Genomic DNA, 23,722 nt, shown 5'->3' on the forward strand with positions numbered 1-23,722 from the left:
CCCCTGCCTGGGACTGACCAGTGAGTATCAGGCAATAAAGCACCACGAGCCACCATCACTTACTCCGTCAAAGTTCTGGGGGTACTGGTGTGGCTACAGATAGCCCAGCCACAGGGGGCTGAGCCTGGAGGAGGAGCAGGGCACGGTGGCCCTCACTCACTCACAGAAGCCATACTGCCGGGCGGTGGGGGAAGACCTGCTGGGAAACATTCACAGCCAGGTTCCCACCAGCACCAACCCCTCCCAACCCCTCCCAACCCCTCCATACGGAGGAACATCATGAGTTTCCCTCTGAGTTAAATTTAATGCTCGATCACATATTTGTCCAGGCCCTTTTAATGTTTATTTTTCCTTTCCCTTAATAGTTTCCTCAGTTCTATTTCTATTTTGGCAGGTCCACATTCTGCACCGACTACCACCTCAAACATATCTTTGGCATTAACACATGTCGTTTAACCAGCGAAATGCACGCTAAGCCAACATGTAAGACTGGTCCTCAAATTAGGTCCATCACAGATACAAAGAGTTGATCCAGGAGAAGTTCATACAGATTTTCCAGTTATTTCAAGTTCTTTTTCTCAGTTCATCTTTCTTCCAAACCGCCCCCATCCCCTTCCTCCTCCCTACACCCTCCTCCCACCACTCTAAATCTGGACTCTCAGCTTCCTTTCTCTCTGGCCTTAAACGTCACCCCACCCTAGCCTCAAACGGGGGTTGAACTTGTTCCCCTCACATTCTCTGCACGTGACTTGATGGAGCCTCTGCATCCTCACCATGGAATTTTCCTGTGCTGGGCCCTCCTTCTAGGAGCAGGGTCAGCTCCTAACATCTTGCCTAACTCCTTGGTTCCCTCACATCAATTTCCCCCAGGCACTGGTACTGAGGCTCTGTCTCTGCACCACCCCCTTCCCAACTGACATCACTCTGTAGCTTCCACTGTCCCCAGAGCAGACCCTACTGGGGCCCCATTCCTCAGCCAAAGCACACAGCGTCTCTCAAAAGGGACAATGAAAACCAAAGCAGTGGTTCTCACTGCAAGTTCTTGAAGCCCCATATGCTAATGCTGATGAAATGCTACATGGGAGCCTCAGGCCCCTGGGCCTGGACGCACAGTCATCGTATGTGACACTTCTCTCCTCTGCTGCAAGCCACCACCTGCTCAGTTACACGTCAGAGCACTTTGCTATCCCTCCCTCAGTATCACTGAGAAGCAGCAGTAACTTAGTTCCCTTATCTAGGGCAGCCAGCAGGATGGCCACAGGGAAATCAAAGGCGGGGTACGGGGTGGGGGTGGAAGCAGCAGGAGAAAACAACTTCCCAGTTTCTCTTTGCAGCTTAAGAAACTCTCTGGGGGTCTGGGGGAGCTTTCAAGTTGCTTTATTTTGGTTAGTCCCTGAGATGTGTGACTGGCGGAACACAGCCACCAGGGGGATAAACAGTGGTTTCTCTTGACCCTAAGGGTCAGGGGCCAGCTGTTCTGAAGGAAGCCAGCTTTTAACTGGCCCAGACGGTTCCCACAGCAACTCGGATGGTAGGTCAGGAGGCCATACCCTCCCCGCCTAGGAACTCGGTCAGTGGTAAGTCTTCGATGTATTTAACCAGTTATGTCCATGTTGATGCTTAGGGTGGTTTCGCTTTTGCAAACATTTATTTATATCCTTCAAGAGAAGAACTCAGACCTCTCCGCCTGTCACAGGAAGCTGTTACGGGGGGTGAGCAAACTTTTTAAATGCACAGAAATTGCGACTGACACCAATTTTGTGACGCTAAACCCCGGTACTTGGTTCTCTTTAATTGTGTTTTTTCCTACATGGCTTCAGGTAGGCAAGTCTCGTTTCTACCAAGAGAACGAAGTTATATGAAGAAGGGTAATGCTTACTTTTGTCTGCCTGTGGTAGCTCGCATACTACTAAACACCTGAGTGCTTAATGAAAGGATGAATCATAGCAGCTGCTCTCAGGATATAGGGCGTGTTAAAGAAATGTTTATTTTCAGTCTTCTGAGTTGTAGACCTGCTCTGGCTAAAATCAGACACCAGAAAAGGGCAAGTATTTATTTATCCTCTAGTCCTGTGTGCCGTTTCCTCTAGGACCACACAGCTGTATGAAGGGAAAATCATCTTTCATTTCTCCACAGGGCAGCCTGAAGATGGCTAATTACACGTCAGCACCAGAGGATGATTATGATGTCCTCATAGAAGACAATCTGAGTAACAACGAAATAGAACCATGCACCCCATACGAGCCCAAGATTCTCTCAGCCCAGCTGGTGCCTTACCTCTACACCATGGTGTTCACGGCTGGCCTCCTGGACAATATCTTGGTTGTGCTTATCCTGGTAAAATACAAAGGACTCAAGCAAGTGGAAAATATCTATTTCCTCAACTTGGCAATTTCTAACTTGTGTTTCTTGCCCACCCTGCCGTTCTGGGCTTACACGGCCTCACGTGAGGGGGTTCTTGGTGACCCCCCGTGTAAAATTGTCGTGGCACTCTACTCCATAGGCCTGTACAGTGAGGCATTTTTCAATGTCCTTCTGACTGTGCAAAGGTACCAGGAGTTTTTCCGCATGAGAAGGCTTTTCTCGGCCTGCAGGATGGTGGCTGGCAACATCTTCACAAGTGCTCTGGCGTGGGTCACAGCCATTCTGGTCACTTTGCCTGAACTTGCTTTTTACAAACCTCAGATGGAAAGCCAGAAATACAAGTGCTTCTTTACCAGACCTCACTTCCTACCAGCTGATGAGACATTCTGGAAGCATTTTCTGACCTTAAAGATGAACATTTTGGGATTTCTTTTGCCACTGTTTTTTTTCGTATTTTGCTACGTGCGAATGAGGAAAACACTAAAGTGTGGGGCGAGGAACTGTGACCTTTTCAAGCTTGTTTTCACCATAATGGTTGTTTTCCTTCTGATGTGGGGACCCTACAATATTGCGCTTTTCCTGTCTGCTTTCAACGAACACTTCTCCCTGCATGGCTGTGAGAGTAGTTACAACCTGAACAGAAGTGTCCAGATCATGAAAATCATCGCCACCACCCACTGCTGCATCAACCCTCTCCTCTACGTGTTTCTCAACAAGGCATTTAGGAAACACCTCTGCCAACTCTGCCATCTGTGCAGTGACACCGCACCTCCACCCACTGAGGAACCTGCCCAAGGCACATCAAGGGAAGAATATCACCTTTCCACTTAAATGTAAACTAGCTCCTACCAAAGGCGGGATAAATAAACAATAATTTTTCCCTCATTGCATTGTTTTGTGCAATAGTTTTTACACATTTGTACATAAAATAGGCTCCAGGAAGAAAAGGGGGAGGTGAACAAACATTCACCAAGCGCTGAATTTGTCTCAGGCGCTGTGCTAGGTTCTTGACAAACGTGAGCTCCTCCGTGCCTCACTGACTGCTCGTGGTGTAGGTGGAATTAGTCCCATTTCTCTGGGGGAGGAAACTGAGGCTCAGAAATTTGTCTGAGATCACACAGCTAGAGCGTGGCAAGGCTGGGACACAAACCCGGTGCCATTCACTCCAGAACCTATGCCTTGTCCAGCACATGCCGAACTTCTAAAATTCAGGCAAGAAGACACATAAAGCAAATCTGCACTTTTAAAACCAACCGGACCACATTCCAAATTAGAACAACCCATTCACACAAAAGTAATTTATCAGGCACAGTTTCTTTCAGGTAATTGAAAGAGATGGCTAGCTGGAGGCTCTGGGTAAAAGGAGGAAAAGGGACTTGCTCTGTGGAAAGTTCTCTGGGTTTTCTTGGCTAATCACCACACCCCCCGAAGCCCCCAGATACCCCTGAGGCCCCCAGATACCCCCAACCTCTGAGCCTCCCAAGGTTTCTAGCACTCTCTGCTATCTAACAATAGCAAACGTACGATCATGTCTAGAAATGTTTAACACAAGGCATGTTTTGTCCTTTTCAGTGTAACGTACACCTCAGGCCTCACCGCCTGTGACTACAAAACATCACAAGAAGAGTTTGCCTGGGGCGATCCAGTGCCCATTTTCTGTTACATATCCCAAGGAGAGGTGACAGATGAATACAGGATGCCTGTGGACCACAATCTCTCACCTCCATCACTGAGGCGGGAGGAGGAGGAGGTGGCACCTGGGGGAGACCCTGTAGGGAGCACAGTCTGTACCAGTCACTGGCTCTTCCGTGTCCTCACCGGGTGCTATGGATGAGCTGTGTCCCACAAAACATTCATATGTTGAAGCCCAAGCCCCAGTGAGATGGTATTTGGAAATGGGACCTTCGGGAGGTAATTAGGTTTAGATGAGGCGGAGTCCTCAGGATGGGATTAGTGCCTTATAAGAAGAGACACCAGAGAACTTGCGTGCTCTCTGCACCATGTGAGGACACAGCAAGAAGGCAGCCATCTGCAAGCCAGGAAGAGAGCCTGCACCAGAAACCCCACCATGCCGGCACCTTGATCTTGGACTTCCCAGCCTCGAGTACTGTGAGAAATAAATTTCTGCTATTTAAGCCACCCAGTCTGTGGTATTTTGTTGTGACAGCCTTAGCTGAGTAAGACAGGGCTCACCCTGAATGACATTAAATAGCCAATAAAAACACCATGACAAGTCAAGAGCAAGACCTCAGCTGAAAGTACCCCAGCAGATATGAAAAGAGGAGAAGGAGAAGGGACAGAGATATCTTCTTCACACTCATACTCACCAGATATGAGTAGGTCTGGACTCTCCATTCACTTCTACCACATATGGGACAGAAATCTCAGGCAAAATGACATCGTTTTTGGATGTTTATAGACACAGTGATGAATTCACAGAACAAACCCTTTCAGAATTTTCAGAATGAAAACATGGAGCATATAGAGAATAAACTCTTACAGTGACTGAGAGTGAAACAGTTACTGAAGATCAAAAGTTTGTGATGGCTGATCCGGCTACAATAGCCCACACACGTAAGTAGTATATCCAGCAAGGTCTTCTTCCCCTGTCAGAAGAAGAAGACAGTCGTCCTAAAGATAAAAATGATTCATGCTTGCACTATTTACAATAAAAGCAGCCCAAGTGCCTATCAAGTGCAAGTCGGATGAATGGATACACACACACAATGGAATAATACTCAGCCATAAAGAAGAATGAAATGCTGACATGTGCAGAAACGTGGATGGACTACAGAATATTATGCTACATGAAATAAGTCAGAGAAAGACATACTGTATGGTATCACTTATATGTGGAATCTAGAAAATAACACAAATGAATGTACATGCAAAATAGAAAAAGACTCACGGATATAGAAAATAAACTTGTGTGGGTTTCCCTGGTGGCGCAGTGGTTAAAAATCCGCCTACCAATGCAGGGGACATGGGTTCATTCCCTGGTCTGGGAAGATCCCACATGCTGCAGAGCAACAAAGCCCGTGTGCTGCAACTACTGAGCCTGCGCTCTAGAGCCCACGAGCCACAACTACTGAAGTGTGCGTGCCTAGAACCCCATGTTCCGCGACAAGAGAAGCCCGCGCACCGCAACGAAGAGTAGCCCCCGCTCGCCAGAACCAGAGAAAGCCCACGCACAGCAACAAAGACCCAGCGCAGCCAAAAATAGATAAAATAAATTTATAAAAAAAAATACTGAATCACTATGCTATACACTTGAAACTAATAATATGAATCAACGATACTTCAATTTAAAAAATAACACATTTTCCACTTTTCTACAAACTATTGCATTAGAAAACTAACAAACAGTAAAAAGCCAAAGAGAAGGCAGCTAGCATATTTAAGAAAATTTGACAGTGTTTCTGTTTTTGCCTGTAAATTATTTTCTAATGCAAAAAAAATTTTCCTATCAGGTCAAGATAATTCTGATTTGGGACATTTTAGACAGAGACTGAAATCTCATGAGAAATCTCTGATTCATCTCAATTTATGTGTTTGTGGGTACAAATGGAACAAATTTTAAAATGGTAAACGTGACTGATTTAGAGAATGAGAAAGCAATAAAACCTGAAATTGAAAAAAAAAATACAGATGCCCAGTTAATTTTGAATTTCAGTTAAGCAACAAATGATCTTGTTCTTTTTGGTTTTTACAAATGTGCTGTGGCCACATCAGCCCAAGTTGTCCTCCCTCCTAAGAGCTGCTCACCATTCCCTGGTCTTAGGCTCCCACACCAAGCCTGAATTTCAACAGGACTTTATCCTTTACCAACTGCCTTCACAGACGTATTTGCACCACATAACAGTCCTTCAAAGAAAACTGACTATCATCAGCCTCATTTTACAAGTGTGGAAACTGAGGCTTAAATCTCACAGCTCTCAGGGGTCAGAATCTGGGCTTGACATTTTCTGATATCAAATCCCACACTCTTTCCTCTCCTCCACCCAGTACTTCCTGGCTTGCCTACAGCACTTGGTTTATAGAGTGAGTTCCTGTATATTACTGCTCCAGATTTTTCACAACAGTCCAAAGGACTGGGGGAAGGCACATCCAAGGATTGCTGCTCCCCTCAGCCACCCATTTACAGACCCTGTGAAAAGCAAAGTTCGCCAAAGAACCATCTCTGGCACGTCTAACAGAAGAAAATCTTTGATCTAAATTTCAGACTCTGAATCCTTTGATTTTTCCCTGTGGTGTGGCCTTTAGCTATGAGCGGGGCCATGAGTCACCTCCCTGGAGTCCCCTACCATGCCTGCTCTGGGAGAAGGTAGGAAAGGGTGTCTCTCTCTTCCTGTGGGACCCAACACAGGCCATCTAGCCTCCCTGTGCCTCAGACAACTGGGAATAAGACACCCCCCCACACACACAGGGCTGCTGGCCAGGATGAGGGCTTAGTGAGCAGCACAGTGACTGGCCCACAGGACGCTGCCCACATCCCACTTTTCCTCACACCCTCCACAGATGCTGCCTGCACCCTAATGGTGCTTGAATTTCAGTTCTGATGGGCTTCCTCGTCCCCACGTCAGCCTCCTGCTGCTGCTCCAGGTAAATGACTATGTTGACAAAAGGATCTGGGGACATGTGGCTCAGCCCCAGCTTCTTTGTTTGAAGGAGTGGTGGGGAGGTTCAGACCATCTCGCTTGTATCACCTATGACAAAATGTGTTTTCCTCTGCCCTCAACCACGTGGTCAGCTCAACAATTTTTTTTTTAACATCTCTATTGGAGTATAACTGCTTTACAATGGTGTGTTAGTTTCTGCTTTATAACAAAGTGAATCATCTATACATATACATATATCAGCTCAACAGTCCTGCTATGAGTCTGTGGACAGCCATCCCACCAGAGCCCCTGCCCACATGCTCTTTCAGGCGTCCATCTTTGCAGAACACCTGCCACACACTTCCTGGGGGGCCACCCAGCTTGCTCACCATGGCTCAGGACCATCCCCAGCTGCCCCGTGCAGACGCTCCCTCCTCGGCAAAGCACACAACCCATGTCCCCAAGCTCACGCCGCTTCCAGCGGATGGCTATCTGTATGCATACTCACTGTCTCCACTCTTTTGTCTCTGAAGGACTCCAAGGCAGAGTCTGTGGGATTCATCTCCAAACGGACTAGAGGAGCTGCGACGTGGTGATGGATGAGGAGGCGGCCAAGAGAGAGACTCCAGCCAACACAGGTGCTGTTATTCCCCCAGAGAGGTGACACTCATGCCTGTGAGGGAAGGCAGGAGGAGCTGACTGCCAATGGGTAGTGGGAGCACTTCCTTAAGAAAGAGGCTTAAAGGCATTCCAGAGAAAATCAGAAAAATATGACTATAAACAAAATGCCAGATGACATACTTATCATTTTCAAGGGTGACAATAAAATTGCAATTATGTGGGAGAATGTCCCTATTCTTAGAGGATGCGTGCTCAAGAATTAGGAGTGAAATGTCGTAGTCACAGCTCACATTCAAATAATTTAATCCCACACATACACACACCAGGTGCATATAAAAGCAGCAAGAGGGAAAACACATCAAAATGTTAACACCTGTCAACTCTACATGGAGGGTATATGAATGTCCACTGAGCCCTCTCTGACCCCCACCGCACAAACGGAAATATTCCTAAGACCAAGTTGAAGGACAAAACTGACTTTGATTTTGTCTGGATAAAAACAAAGAAGAAAGATTGACCCCAAGTACAAATTTTAAAAGTCTCCTCCCTTCTGGTCCCTCATGACTGGGGTCAGACTCAATCTGTAGGAGAGTCGTAGAGAGAACAAGCCCCAAGCCCTCATTTTACTTACAAAGCTGAGCCCAGAGAAGGTAAAGGACTTACCCGAGGTCATACAGCCACACAGCAGCAGAGCTGCGACTTTGCTCTAGACGTCCTGCAGCACATGCCACTTCTTTCCCACTCAGGACTGACCTGTTATTATTTCTGGAGACAATGGCGGGCCAAATGATTCCGAATACGCTAAGGCTAACAGCTGAGAAAAAAGTACGCAGACTCAGCCCGTTTCCCAACGACCTAAGTACACACGGCGTTCCTCCTGACGTGATGTGATAGGGAAGCTCCCAGCACCACAAGATACTGGCTTTTCCCTCAAAACTAAACGCGCACCGCTAGGGAAGCTGCCTGCAGGCGTACCTTCCACGCTTCGTGCAACGCCACGCTCCGCGGAAGCACCGCGCAGGCGCAGACAGGAGCTTGGACTCCTCCGCGGCACCGATAGTCCCGGCACCGGGGGCGGAGTGCCGAAGTACCGCGGCGGATGTATCGCTGCTCCGGAGCAGCACCAGGCCTCACAACACCTGGTACGTTGGCAGGAAGAGTCGTCCCCGTTGTACTTCTAGAGCACTTCCAGGAACTGGTCCTGCACATCCGACAGAGGCAGAGCCCACCTTGCAAGAATGGATGAAAGGAGCCAGGGATGTTCCTACGCCAGGACAAAGAGCAGCAGCCAAAGGATGGGCGCATGCGCAAAGAGTAGCGTTTACTTTTTTTTTAATAGTTGGAAAAAATCAAAAGAATATTTCATGACCTGTGAAAATTATATGAAATTCGAACTTCAGTGTCGAATTTCAGAAACTTTATTTTCAATAAAATAAAGTTTTTTTGGAACACGACCACACTCATTTATATATGTATTGCCAGTGGTTGCTTTTGCACTGCAATGGCCGAGTCCAGTGGTTTTGACAGAGGCGGTCTGTGGCATTCTCATGGCTTCCCACTGCTGCTTGGTGCATTGTAAATTACAGCCAGTTATAATTCAATAGCATTTCAAGTACCAGACTGTGTTGTTGTGATACAATAAGACATATACCTCCGGTCTTCAGCCCTGACTGATGGGGTGATAGGAGTGTCCTTTGTTATTCATAATAAACCCTCCACCTGAGTTTCAGTCAGACCTGAGTGTATGCTGATGAGGTGACTCTTGGTGCTTCCCTAGATAGCTTCAGGATGGGAGCTGGTTCCCAGACCAACCTTGTGATGAGAGGATTGGAACTTTCAGCTCTGCTTCCTGAGTTCCAGAGATGGGAGAGTGGCTGGATAATCACCAATGGTCAATGACTTAGTCAATTGTGTCTATGTTACGAAACTTCCATACAAACCCTAAACTACAGGATTCAGAGAGCTTCTTGGTTAGTGAACACACTCATGTACTGGAAGAGTTGTACACCCTGACTCCACGGGGACAGAAGCTCCTATGCTCTAGGCCCTTCCAGACCCTTAGCCTATGTACCTCTTCATCCGGCTATTCTTTTTCTATCTTTTATACAATCCTTTAATACAAATAGGTAACAATAAGTAAAGTGTTTCCCTGGGTTCTGTGAGCCATTATAGCAAATTATCAAAACTGAGGAGGGGGTCGTGGGATTCCCCAGTTTACAGCCAAGTTGGACAAAAGTACAGGTAACCTGGGAACCCACTACTTGTGATTAGTGTCTGAAGAAAGAGGGCAGTCTTGTGGGCCTGAGCCCGTAACCTTGTGGGTCTGTGTTAACTCCAAGTGGTTAGTGTCAGAATTGAACTGACTTGCAGGAAACCCAGTTGGTGTCCACAGAGAATTAGAGAATTGTTTGGTGTAGAAAACCCACACCTATTTGGTGTCATAAGTGTTGTGAGTAGATAGACATAGAGAACAGATTTGTGGTTGCCAAGGCGGAGGGGAATGGGAGAGGGATGAATTGGGAGTTTGGGATTAGCAGATACAAACTATTATCTATGGAATGGATAAACAACAAGGTCCTACTGTATAGCACAGGGAACTATATTCAGTATCCTGTGATAAACCATAATGGAAAAGAATATGAAAAAGAATATCTAAATAACTGAATCACTTTGCTATACAGCAGAAATTAACACAACATTGTAAATCAATGCTACTTCAATATAAAAAATGTAAGTGTTGTAAGTAGAGAGAACAGTTTATCTTTATACACATAGAGCCAAACCACCTTTTTTTAAATTTTTATTACCAGTGCATATTCATCATGTTAAAACAAGCAAAGAAGAGAAAAGTGAATTTTGAATGTCACACTAATAAGACACTATGGATTGTGGATTATTTTGTTATCAAATTAGATGCCAAAGCACTGTATTTATTATGCAATGAAACTATAGTTGTGCTAAAAGAATACAACATGTGTTGACATTTCCAGACAAAGCATTCATTGCACTATTCCAAACTCATAGGGGAAAAATGGTCAGGAAAATTACAAATTTTAAAGTGAAATATCTCATCACAACAGAATTTCTTCAAGGGACTTCCCTGGAGGTCCGGTGGTTAGGACTTGGCACTTTCACTGCCGTGGGCCAGGGTTCAATCTTTGGTGGGGGAACTGAGATCCCACAAGTTGTGTGGCACGGCAAAAAAAAAAAAAAAAAATCTTCAAAATAAAAAAAGAAATGAGGCTGCAAGCAAAGTAACTTTCTAAATAGCTCATTTGTTAGCCAAGCAAGAAAAGCCATTTACCTATGTTGAGTTAATGAAATCATGTTTGATTGCAGCTGTAAACAAATGTGCCCAGAGAAAATTAACTTAAGACTTTAGCCTTTCACTGACAACTCCTGCTTAAAGAGCTGAAAACATTGGGAACAAGAAATAAAACAAATGATTTGAGTGGCTTTCCTTGGCTTTTGATGAATAAACAGATGTTACAGATGCTGTTAACTATTGTCTATTTGAGGAATCAGTGGTGAGTTTGAAGTGAGTAAAGAATTAGCCTCCAGGAATAGTCCACATGGGATAACTACAGGCAAGAATATTTTCCAGAAAATTGAGGAAACACTAATTTAGTACAATCTGAAGTGGAATCTGCTGAAATGTATTACAATTGATGGTTGTTAAAATCTGTGTTGGGCAGAAAAAAAGTTTAGAGTGGGGACCGCGCAGAATACAAGCTTTCCTTGAAGACTGTAAGGAACTTGAGGTCTGAGGAAGTAAAAGCAGGGACACCAAACACAGCCCCACACTCAATTCAGTGTCAGGGTGAAAGAATGCGGGACCAAAGACCCCCCTCATTGATGCTACGGCCGCCTGACTTGCTTTGGGCGATGAAATGATGGAAATGATATGGCCTCTCCTAGAAGGAAGCTTTAAGAGTTTTTTTGTGTTGCCTCCATCTCTATTTCCCGCTCTGTCTACAGGCCAGTGTGCCCCAGGCAGGGGCTGCTGGTTCAGCCTGGGTCTCAGAATAAAGAGATGAACAACAGAGCCACTGATGACCCATGACAGGTATGAACGTGAGACAGAAACAAACCTTTGTTGTGTAAGACATTGACATAACTTAGCATGAGTTAATGAATACAGCGATGTTAGATTTTGCAATTTTTATTTCAGCCAGAAAAGGGGATTTCATGGGCCTTTAATTTCACCTAAGTATCTTATTTATACAAGAAGGTTTATATGGTTCAAATATGATGTTTTATCTTGCTGGTATTATGACTAATATGGCTACACCATCAAATGTTGCTCCCACAGTAAACTTCTAGTTTACTAGTGAGGCTGGACTACATATCTGGGCCATAATTCAAAGTAGCAAAAAAGGGAGTTTTCATTCTAGGATTATGGGACCGTAATTAATGTCCTTCCTGACAGATTTCAGAGGCTTCTGCAGGCAGCAGCAGAACTGCCTATCTCATTTTTTTTTTTAACATCTTTATTGGAGTATAACTGCTTTACAGTGTTGTGTTAGTTTCTGCTGTATAACAAAGTTAATCAGCTATACGTATACATATATCCCCATAACCCCTCCCTCTTGCATCCTCTAGGTGGTCACAGAGCACTGAGGTGATCTCCCTGTGCTATGCCTGCCTATCTCATTGATACTGGTCAATGCTGGCCATTCTTGTCTGCTCTCTGCCTTTGAAAGGGAAGATTCACCCTGGTTGACGCAGGTTTGCCTGTTGAGTCCAATGAGCCATTGGAAATACTAAAAACAGGAAAATGATCCTTTCTCAGGGAAGAGTTACTAATCTAAGGTAGGACCCCAATGGGCCCTGTTTACTGGTGGGGAGAGTCTGTGCATTAGCAGCTAAAACCCAGCCATTTGGTTCTCTCTTAATTCCCTTCCCTGGCATCAAGATAGTGGGTCAGAATTGAAACTCTGGAGAAGAAAACTATGGGGAACACTTAAAGGACAAAGCATGGACCTTCAAAAAGGCAGAAAAAGGAAGCAGCAGCAGCATGGAACCTGAGGAAACAGAACTTCAAGGAGCACATGTCCACAGGATCAGACATAGTAAGGGGCTCAGGGAAAAGAGATGTGAACCCTACTAAGCTTGGCCATTTGGGAAGCTGGGGCTGTCCTATTCCAGAACTGCTTCAAGGGAGTGAACAGGTTAGAATCAAACTACTGTGGGGTGAAGAGAGAATGACCCAAACACCCACCTGACTTGCTGAAGTGAGGGCAGCCCTCTCTGACCACGCTTTAAAGAGCTTGGCTGAGAAAAGTGGGAATAAACTGGTGACCAGAGGTGAACCGGAGGTTGAGGGCCAACAAGGCCAAGGGATAGATGTACAGTTGTCCCCTGTACCTCGGTATTTGCAGGGATTGGTTCCAGGACACCCCGTGGATGCCAAAATCCAAGGATGCTGAAGTCCCTTATATAAAATTGTGTAGTATTTGCATACAACCTATGCATGTCCTCCCATATATTTTAAATCATCTCTGGACTACTTATAATACCTAATACAATGTAAATTGCAAATTCAAGTTTTGCTGTCTGGAACTTTCTGTAATTTGTTTTCAAATACCTTCAATCCTCAGTTGGTTGAATTCAAGGATGTGTAAGCCACGGACATGGAGGGCCCACTGTGTTCCACATTTTCCTATCTCTATATTTGTACATTTACTATACCTGATGCTATTTACTTAAAATAGCAAATACTCATAAATCTTCTTGATACCCGGCTTCTTCCACTAATCCCTTGATTCCTACTCTCTATTCCTTCCCGCGCCTTAGAAACACACACACACACATGCACATACACACTCAAACACACACACACACACACACACACACACACACACAACTATATGAGGGACCAACAGGTGCCCTTGAGGAAAAGAGTTGCTTGGCCTGACCTTAGACTCCAGACCATCAGGCACTAAGCCCGAAACTGCCGGAAAGAGTGGGAGTGGGAAGTGGGAATACAGGGAAGGAAAGGTTCCACTGGGCAGGTGTTTGGTCAGACACATGATTTCAGTATGAAATTCTAGAAAAGATGAATGGCACTTTATAGGAAATGAAAATCAACAGCATTTCTAATTTTATTTCTTGTTAAGATGGTAGCAGGGATCTGTGAAAACTGATGGGCTTGGCAAAATCCGCCCTCAGGAAGGGAGAGGAAGGGAGAAGAAGGATCAGGGCTGGAAGCAGGGAGGGGCCCCCGGGGAGGCGGGGCAGCTTCTCTTCAGGTTTGACCTCTCAGGAAGGCGCAGGCTTCCAGAAACGCTGTGGGATGCAGCAAAGCAGGAGATTCAGAAACTGATTCCTTTTTTTTTTTTTTTGAATCAATACATCAATCAAAGAGGACACTAAAACAGACTTTCCTCTGCCCTCCCACCACTGTAGGTCAAGGCTTGCCATCCCCACATTTCCCCACTGTCCGTCCTGCGAAGAGCTACAGGACCCAAGGGAGCACACAAAAGCTCTGGTCCTTATCAAGCTGCGAGATTCGCTGTTCTGGCCTGAGTGACACAGCTGCCACCCACTTGTCTCCAGGTAAATCAGCGGTCACACTCTCAAGTTCACAAGGTATTGATGGTCCTCATTGTTCTGGAATGTGAGCAACTGATCATCTTCATGCAAATCTGCTTGCAGTGATATCCACCTACTCATTCACTCATTCATCCATGAATCCCTCCTGAGCACAGGCTTTGTGTGAGCCTCTGTGTTAAGTGCTGAGGATTCAACACAGACAGATAAGCCCTGCCCTCAAGGGGTGTACCATCTGTGCAATCCTGAGCGGGCTGCTCACGAGAGTAGACCTGCAGCGCAATTTCTAAGCGTAGCCCTAGATCCACCTGCATCACAATTCCCTGAGATGTCCGTGGAAATAGCAGGGTTTCCTTGGCACTCTTGACATTTGGGGCTGGGGAATTCTTTGTTGTGAAGGCTGTTCTGTGTGTGCTCTGTTTAGTAGCATCCCTGCTTCTACCCACAGATGCCAGCAGCACCCCCTATATCATGAGAATTAAAAATACCTCCTGGCATTGCCAAATGCCTCAGGGGCAAAATGATCCCCGGTTGAGAACCACTGATACAGAGATTCTCAGCCCTTCCCCAACCCCTGGACCACCACACAACACCCACCGATGCCTCCAACTCCCCTGGTGAGGGACCGGGAATAGGAACCCAGACGACATCAGTGCACAGAGGAGGCAAAACTTGCTGAAACTCGAGAATCATTGCCTGGAGGCTCACAACACTCTGCTGTGTCTTCTAAATGCTTTTAAAGGGTTAAATTATTGTCAATACATTTTCCGGGCTAAAATGTTTTTCGAGAATTTGTATTCTCTATAGTTAGTACTTACGGTAACTGCCTAGAAAGCAGAATTTGTCATTTGTCAATATATATGTAAATATACGTATACCTTTGTGTGTATGTATATACATACATACATATATTTACAATCGCTACCAGCATTATAAAAAGTTAGCATATTACTAAGGGTTTATTTTATTCTCTAGCTCTTTCACCTCATCAATGAGAGTGTAATTTCCCAAAGTATAGAGACATTGGATTGCCTTAACGTTTTTTTTGTTTGTTTGTTTTTTTGTGGTACGTGGGCCTCTCGCCGTTGAGGCCTCTACCGTTGCGGAGCACAGGCTCCGGACGCGCAGGCTCACGGCCACGGCTCACGGGCCCAGCAGCTCCGCGGCACGTGGGATCCTCCCGGACCGGGGCACGAACCCGTATCCCCTGCATTGGCAGGTGGACTCTCAACCACTGTGCCACCAGGGAAGCCCTGCCTTAACGTTTTTATACCCGCTTCATCCCTAGAATGTTTGGCCCTCCAACCTTGACCTTCACCCGCGGTGGTTTCCCAGTGATGCTACCTATGTTCCACTTACGGGAGGTTGAGCATTTTTTCAGGTTAGCAATGGCTGTGACATACTCTGGTCCCAAATATTTTTCATATGTTGTTTTGCCTCCAAGTTTGGCCAGACACTCAGTGTTGTCATTGAACAGAAGGTTTTTGGTCTCAGACTGGAATAAGCAAAACCTGTCCGGGCAGTGTTTTCCATTTTTCCCAAACTGAGCCTGTGTCAAAAGGGCAGACAGTAAGAGAGCAGCGGAGGAAAACAGGAGAGGTTATGGATTCGGGGAGGCCAAGGGCATTTCTTCGGCACAGGATCAGCCACAGGAAAACCATGGGGCAAAAGGAGCTAAGTTCTGGAATCACTCCACTGTCCTGGCTAAGTCTTCCCCTGCCCCATGGCCCCCTGCTCCACACCCCAGCCCAGTGCCCAGGCCCCTCACCACTTCTGATCTCACCTCCCGCCATCTTGCCTTTCTTTTTAATCTGTGGCCTCTCCCCTTAGAACTTCTGTGTGACTGGGTGACAGCTGAGGATTTTGAGATCCACCCTCAAAGTAATCACCTCTAGCATTCTAATAGGCCAGCTCTCCCAGAGAGGCAGACTGCATTGGAAATCCTCTCTGCCACGGACCCAGTCATTGCCTTGGGCAGGTCACTTAGCCTTCCTTGGGCCTGGTTCCTCCTCCATGCCCAGGCCTCCCATGGAGGTGAGCTGCAAGAACCAACCACCTGCATGGCAGCAGACCTCTTACCAGCACCCGTGAGTGTGCACAGTGGGGGCTCCATAAATGCTAGTTATTGTGCCAATTTTTACATTCTAGGGCCAATTTCTTTAACGCACATCTACAAACATGCCATTTTAATACAGAGCTAGATGTCCTAATAGAGAATCCCAGACTTCAAGGAAATTATAGGATTTCCTTCAAACCACTTCACGTAGATAGCCTTAAATCTATACAAGTTCTGGGTTTGTTGTTTTTAGAGATTACAAATGCAGGGGCCCTGTCTAGAACATCCCCAGTCGGCCCGGGCTCTGGAAACATCAGCAGAGTAAATCACTCTCTACCTGGCTATGGGAGGAAGGCTCAGTCGCCTCCCTCATGTGCCTGAAGAACAACAGGAGACTCAAGGAGAGAAAGCATCTCCCAGCCAGACCGTGAGCGCACGTCCAGGGCCATGAGACTCAGGGCAGCCCCCCAGCGTGGAGCAAATACTCTCATCACCAGCTTCAAGCAGAGGGATGGGACAGAAAGGCTGGGGATGGGTGGATTCCCTGAGCTCTGTGATTGCCCCACCTAACAGGAGCCCCTGCAGGAGGCCCTGGTGACCCATACCTGTTGGCGGAGCAGCACCTCTTCCACGTGTGCTGCCTTATCGCTCCGAGATACCACGGCATGATTTGGGGCCACAGCCAGGTAGCAGCTCTCAGCCTCTGTCACAGGCTTCCTGGTGCCATCGAGACACAGCAACTCAAAGTCCTCCCGATTCAATTTCCTAGCCGTGGCCACAGTGTTCTCTCCTGGAGATATAAAGAAGGCAGCATCAGCCACGGCTGCCACTCTGAGGCAAAGCATCCTTTCCGGGTAGCTGTGACCATCCACCGGCCTCTTGAAACGCACACACTGGGGTTGCAGTGATGTGAAGGACAGCAAATAAAGCTCCACAAGATACACAAACTTCAAACATATCAAGCATCAGTGCTATATCCTCACGATGGAGTATTACTCAGCAATAAAAAGGAGTCAAGTTCTGACACACGCTACGACGTGGATGAACCTTGAAAACATTACGCTAAGTAAAAGACGCCAGTCACAAAAGATCACATATCGTAGGATTCCATTTATGTGAAATGTCCTGAATACGCAAATCTATGGAGACAGAAAGTGAATTGGTGGTTGCCAGCTCTGGGGGAGTGGGGAAGGGACTGGTAATAGGTGCGGGGTTTCTTCAAGGGGGTTTGTGAAAGTTCTAGAATTGGATTCTGTTGGCAGCTGCACAACTTTGAATGTGCTGGAGATCACTGAATCCCATTGAATCTACACTCTGAATGGGTGGATTTTGAAGTATGTAAATTGTATCTCCACAAAGCTGTTACATTTCTTTAAAAGAAAACCCTCCATGTATGCCAGATTCTCCAGTGAGTTCCAGAAAAAGAAGTGTTGGTTTGTGTTCAAGAAGAAATTGTTGGGACTTCCCTGGTGATCCAGTGGGTAAGACTACCAGCTCCCAAGGCAGGGAGGGGGTCCGGGTTCGATCCCTGGTCGGGGAGCTAGATCCTGCATGCTGCAACGAAGATCCCGTGTGCCGCGACTAAGAACTGGCTCAGCCAAATAAATAAATAAGTATTTTTTAAATAAAAAGAAGAAGAAATTGTTTCCTTTCGTATTCCAATGCTCTTAGTGTAACCAGAGGAAGGACAGGAACATCTATGGGTTTATCAAATATGCTTTCAGTCAATTCCGATAAAATACAGTTGTGAAATCCCAGAGAAGCTTAAAACTAAATTTGACGCCCATCTGATCCCTGAAGATCACTTAGATTCACGGTTCCTGAATTCGAAATGAATTCGAAATGTAACTGTACACAGTTATGCCTGTGTGTGTGCAAATGTAGCTTTCGTGGTCAGGTGGCTGCTTCTCTCCTTTCGCCCTGTCCCCTCAAGAAAAGACTTCCTGCATTCTCTTAGCTTTGTCCATTCAATACTGAGATCACCCCAGATTTACATGTCTGGCCTCGATTGCTCTCCCCAGGGACTTGGAGGAGTGGCTCTGGCTGTGGCTGTCACTGAAGGGAAGAGGCAGAAAGGGGAAGCAGCCCCTTTGAGGGGGGAAGTGGCAAGTGCTCTGCGGCGGGTGGAGGGCTAAGTGCCGCGGGTAGGGAGAGAGGTGCAGTTTGGAAAGCAGCACACTGCTGGGAGTCTTAAACTTGGTAATTAGTATTTTCACCAGAGGTCAGAAGAGAGAGTGACTTATTCCTCTATTGGCTGAGGGATTTTACCTTCTATCATCTGCATCTGCCTATGATTTTGTCCTCATTAACTCCCCAAGGAGTTTCCACACTGAGGGCTCACATGGGCTGAATGAAGGCTCCTACTTCCTTGTTTAAAAGGGGAAATTTAACCTGCATATGTCCAAATTTTTTTTTCATGTATCATCCACGTTCAGTTTCCGATAGGCTGAGACAGGAAGATGGTGTGCTTCTGTGGCTGACTAGACAAAGCCAGGGAGATAGTTGCCCCTGAGTATGGCTGGTGTGTGTGTGTGTGTGTGTGTGTGTGTGTGTGTGTGTGTGTGTGTGTGTGTGTGTGTGTGTGTGTGTGTGAGAGAGAGAGAGAGAGAGAGGAAATTTGGTTTCAAAATCAATGTGACACCTATAGATGTTACTATGTTGCATACTGTGGTAAAGTATTTTAGAATTAATTTGATCCAAGTCTGGAAAAGGTTATAATATTTCCCAATTGCAAATTTGAACAGTAATCTGTGTCGTGATGGCAAAGATTCTTCTTTGAAGGGGAAAGGGAAACATCTTTACCTACCGTTAGTATTCTCCAAGACAGTGGCATCTTTCACAAATGCAACATCCCCAGCGTCCTCAGCCAGGCACCTAAAATGTTTCAGAGAATAAAAACATTGCCAGGGCTTCCCTGGTGGCGCAGTGATTCAGAATCTGCCTGCCAGTGCAGGGGACACGGGTTCGAGCCCTGGTCTGGGAAGATCCCACGTGCCGCGGAGCAACTAAGCCCGTGTGCCACAACTACTGAGCCTGCACGCCTAAAGCCCGTGCTCTGCAGCAAGAGAAGCCACCGCAATGAGAAGCCCGTGCACTGCAACAAAGATCCAGCACAGCCAAAAAAAAACATTGCCAGAGAAGAAAAACTATTAGAGTTTTCATAAGTATTCATAATACACATTCCAAAAACTGAAACATGGAACTAAACATAGAAAACATAGAGACAAATATTTCCAGGAACTTAGAGTTTAAAATGGTAGGTTGAAGATATATGGGTACCTTCCCTTCTTCTAAAATTCCAATAAAATGACATGAATGAGATTTTTTTTTAAGCCATAAATCTATGAGCCAGAGGAAGGCAAGAGGGAAAGAGAGAAGATAATAATGACAACGTTTGGAAGCAGAGAACAAATGGGTGAGCAGTAATTGACCCAAAAGAGCAAAGAAAGCTGTGACTTAAGTTGGAAGTGGGGGGCGCCCAGGAGAAAGCTGATGTGCATGGCAGAACTCCAGAAAGACTCAACAGTTAGAAGTACTAGGCACCACTGAAAGTAGCTGAGAACAGCAGCACTAGATACAGCCTATATACATGAAGGGTAAATATATATATGCCCAATCCGATGAATTAAAAGAAGACCCACTAAAGAAATATCATTGTGAAGTTTCAGAACACTGGAGGGAGATTTAAAAATAATTTTTAGAACTATTTTATTTTTTTAAATCAAAAACTTTTCACAAAAATAGTTTTCAAAGCATTTTACATTGGATGAAACACAAAACTCATTTTTTCCTAAAGAGTATTTTTCATTCATAGTTAAATCTCTGTAAATTTGGAGAGAAATATAAAACATATGTGTCTGATATATTTACTCTTCACAAAATATTCTTTGTGTAGACCTGTTTGTCTAAGACACTTCACGAGCCTTCTACAGCTTCTCTCTCAGAATTAGGAAGCCAAAAATAAATTGTTGAAAACTCAAAAAACAAAATTCTTTTCAAGAAGAAAAAATGTCATATACAAAGAATCAGGGATCGAAAAAAATGGTACCAGATTTCTCAACAGAAACTCTAGCTTTAGAAGACAATGGATTAATGCTTTTAAATTTCTGTATTTGCTCGATTTTCTGTCTATGTTACATTCTGCATAATTTTTTCACATATTTTCCACATTGCTACTTCTCTTTTTAGCTATGTTTAATCTGTTAAACTGGTCAATTATATAGCAAACTTCAATTGCTGTCATTTTTTTCCTTTCTAGAAGTTCTATTTATTCCTTTTTAAAACTACTAACCTGTTTATTCCGTTTTTTGCTTCTGGCAACTTTTCCCGTGTGTTTGTTTCACATTGCTATAATTATTTTTTACTGTGTCCTGCTCATTGTTACTGATAGAGTATTTCTGAGCAGTCTTTGAGGCTTAAACTGAAGATGCTGTCTTCCAGACAGATTCTTAAAGGGACTGCTAGTCTGGGACCACTTTTTAAAAAATTATGAGTTGAGAATTTCTGGACCATCCTAGGGGACACAAGTTGGAGCTGCAAATCCATGCAAGAGCTGGCCCATGGTTTCAATTTTTCAGGGATGGCATGTATTTTCCTCCCTGTTTTCCTCAGCATCCAGGCAACCTGAAGCCTCCTAGGAGTGGGGTGGAAGTTACTTCTGGTTCACTCCTACCTTAAAGGTGTATGTAACCTCTGAGTTCAAGTTTGTCAGAATAGCTACTGTCAGGACAAAGTGTCTCCACCTAGGTCTCTGAATTCCTATTCCCCTTAGATTTTATTCTAATAATCCCTTGTTACTTTGTCAGTTATTCAATGCTCTTAAGAACACAGGTGTGTGTGTGTGTGTGTGTGTACTTAACCCAACATTTTCGCTTGTTTGTAGTGGGACAGTTGGTCAAAACAGTTAATGCTCCCATTTCCCAGATATGGAAATCCTGTCAAAATTCCTAGGGAAATTGTTTTCCAGCCTGTACTTAGTTATCCAGCCAAACTATAAATCACTTCAAGAGTAGACTAAAGATGTTTTTAGACACGTAAATACTCAAAAAACAGAACTCCTATTCACCCTTTCTCAAGAACATGTGTTCTGTTGCAACAAAACCAAGAAAACCAAAGATGTGGGATCCAGGAAACAGGTCATTTAAGAGGAAGTAAGACAATGAAAAATCCCAGAATGATGCCTAAGGGGAATCCCCAGACCACAGATATGTAGGGGGCCTCGAGAGGACCAATCCAGACTGGGGAGGAGGGTGGAGATCTTCAGGTGCAACATTCGCAGGTAAATGATGAATCTGGGACAGCATCCAGTCTGTTTGTGCATGAATTGCTAGATTTATGCTACTAGTAGAAGGTATGGGGATGAATGAGTGATTTTTTAAAAGAAGTACAGAAAATTAAGCAAATTTTAAAAAGACACCTATCGACTCCAGAGTAAACAAAAACTCTGTTCAATAAGGGAAATATAATTTTATTATGTCATATATTTAATATGAGACTAATATTTACATATTCATAATAAAGTAAGCACTAAATATGTCATACTCTTGTTGGATACTAAAAGGAGGTGAAGTTTGTGGTTACGGGTGGAAGAAACACAGGAGCAGTATGAGAGGCTAGATCTTCTTTCATAATGGAAAGTCAGCAGAAAATAGCTGACATTTAAAAATCAAGAACCAGCAATATATGAGGATGTTAGTTAGAAACACAGAGATAAATATGGCTCTGGTTCCACTTTTGATTTGAGCAAAAGACAAAGCATTTCCCTCTAGTATAAATAGGAATACTAAAGTGTAGGTGTTTCCAGTGAAATAATACCTTACCATAGGTTTGAAAAAGAAAACCACATGGTTTTTTATCAGACATGTTGTCTATTCAATATTTCTGAGTAGAATCACATCACAACTCTTCCATTTGCAAAACTTTAGCCCCTTAAAGATATTTTTGTACGTTCACGAAATTTTTTTTTATAAGTCACTCAGAGTGTAGCAAAAGCTACTTTTATATCATGCCATCACTGGAGAGAAGGCTACTGAATTTACATTAAAAAATTCAAAGACCAGTTTGGGCAGTCATTCTCAGATACATGACGCCACCTGGTGGTGAAATATATTCTTGGAGAATACAGAAAAACGGATGGGGGAGAACTCTGCCCTTCAAACCCCTAATTGGACCACTGAGAAGTAACATCTGGATTATAAAATGAAGACTGTGGAAAGATACTGTGATTTATTAAGTGTTTATAATTGGTGAATTCTAAAAACTTATTTTTTGGTTTATTTTTCACTAGTGGAGAATAACACTGCGCTATTTTGCCATTTCTAAGGCCAAAATCAAAGAGAAAAGTAAAACGTGAAACATAACAATGACCTAGGCTGGGGTAGAGGGTAGTGCCTGTGAGAAAGAGAATTCTTCCCCATAAACTGAATTGCAGAAAGGACTGATACCACAACCTCTCCCCATTTGATGCTGAGGATGAGGACATCGAGGCCCACTGAGGTTGACCTTGGCTCCGGGCCACAAGGGGGAGACCAGCAGAGCTGAGGTCAGACAGCCCCGGGGCCAGTCCCCACTCTTGGGGTGGTGGGTGCGATGGGAGGAGCACTCCCCAGCCCGCCCATCAGCTGATCCCCAGGCTGCCCCTTGGCTCTGCTGTGATGGGCCACATTGGGCCCCTTAGAAATGCAGTGCCAAGATGCTGGAGAATGAGAAACAAGGCCCCGTCCTGGTGAAGCCTGCCCACAGCACTCACCTGAAAGCCCCGGTGTAGCCATAGTACCTCTCCTTACTGTTGGGCACACACTTGTTCATGTTCCAGTCATCGCCAACACACAGTGCACAGAGGCTGGATTTCGGGTCAGCCCCAGGGGCACAGCTTTGATCAAAGAATTCATCTGCAGAGAAGAAGCACAGGGAGTCAGCTCTTCCTACCTGAGTCAAGATAAGCGGTCTTTACCTAACAGGTGATGTGGCTTGGTTTCCATTCATCATATTGACCAAGGCAGATAGAACACAGTCATTATAACACACAGTAACATGTTACCACCAACCCGGGCCCCACCAAGGTTCAGAAAAACTTGAGACTGTAGGTACTTGAGACAGGAAAGCTGACTGGGGCTGGGGAAGAGAGTGTGTAATTGTACAAAGGGTCCCATCATCACAGCCTCGAGCTGGGGACTCAACTTGATGAACCTGATGGCCATCTCAGCAGAAGCTGCAAAACGTCCACTCCAGGATCTGATTTCCCCTTCTCCTCAGTAATAGGAACCCTGCTTTTTACCTGGGCACCTGGTCCCTTAGAACAGAGACAAGCCTTACTCTGTGGCTAGTAAGCCACATGGCTAAGTATCGCCAGTGAAATATGAGCAGGAGTGTTGGGTGCCAGCGTCCTGACATCCTTAAGAGACAGTTGGCACATGTGTTTTGCCCCTTCTTCCCTTCCTTCATTCTGCACATGGAATGCAGAAGTGGGGACTGGACCCCCAGATGTGACATGGGCCATGAGCGACCTTGAGCACGGAAGCCACATATGTTT

The 23,722-nt window shown here is 45.1% G+C and overlaps 2 protein-coding genes across 2 annotated transcripts in view; one reads left to right on the forward strand and one right to left on the reverse strand.

The window, feature by feature from the left end:
* The first annotated feature begins 1,458 nt into the window (after window positions 1-1,458).
* Window positions 1,459-3,204, forward strand: CCRL2 (C-C motif chemokine receptor like 2). The gene is made up of 2 exons (XM_060021415.1): window positions 1,459-1,577; window positions 2,137-3,204. Exon 2 carries the CDS (start codon window positions 2,149-2,151, stop codon window positions 3,193-3,195), a length of 1,047 nt encoding a protein of 348 aa, XP_059877398.1. The 5' UTR covers window positions 1,459-1,577; window positions 2,137-2,148; the 3' UTR covers window positions 3,196-3,204.
* Window positions 3,205-13,666: 10,462 nt separating this feature from the next.
* Window positions 13,667-23,722, reverse strand: part of LTF (lactotransferrin) — a 28,543-nt gene continuing 18,487 nt past the window's right edge. Inside the window, exons 13-17 of the mRNA XM_060021416.1 lie at window positions 22,940-23,081; window positions 18,998-19,065; window positions 16,797-16,981; window positions 15,495-15,684; window positions 13,667-13,871 (exon numbers count right to left, since the gene is read on the reverse strand). Of these exons, the coding sequence (XP_059877399.1) occupies window positions 13,831-13,871; window positions 15,495-15,684; window positions 16,797-16,981; window positions 18,998-19,065; window positions 22,940-23,081 (626 nt within the window). The 3' untranslated portion in view covers window positions 13,667-13,830. The remainder of the gene's footprint in view (window positions 13,872-15,494; window positions 15,685-16,796; window positions 16,982-18,997; window positions 19,066-22,939; window positions 23,082-23,722) is intronic.

The sequence above is a fragment of the Delphinus delphis genome, chromosome 10 (assembly GCF_949987515.2).
Source record: "Delphinus delphis chromosome 10, mDelDel1.2, whole genome shotgun sequence".
Taxonomy (NCBI): domain Eukaryota; kingdom Metazoa; phylum Chordata; class Mammalia; order Artiodactyla; family Delphinidae; genus Delphinus; species Delphinus delphis.

Coding starts and splice junctions, on each gene's coding strand:
- CCRL2 (XM_060021415.1), top strand. CDS start 2,149: ATGGCTAATTACACGTCAGCACCAGAGGATGATTATGATGTCCTCATA.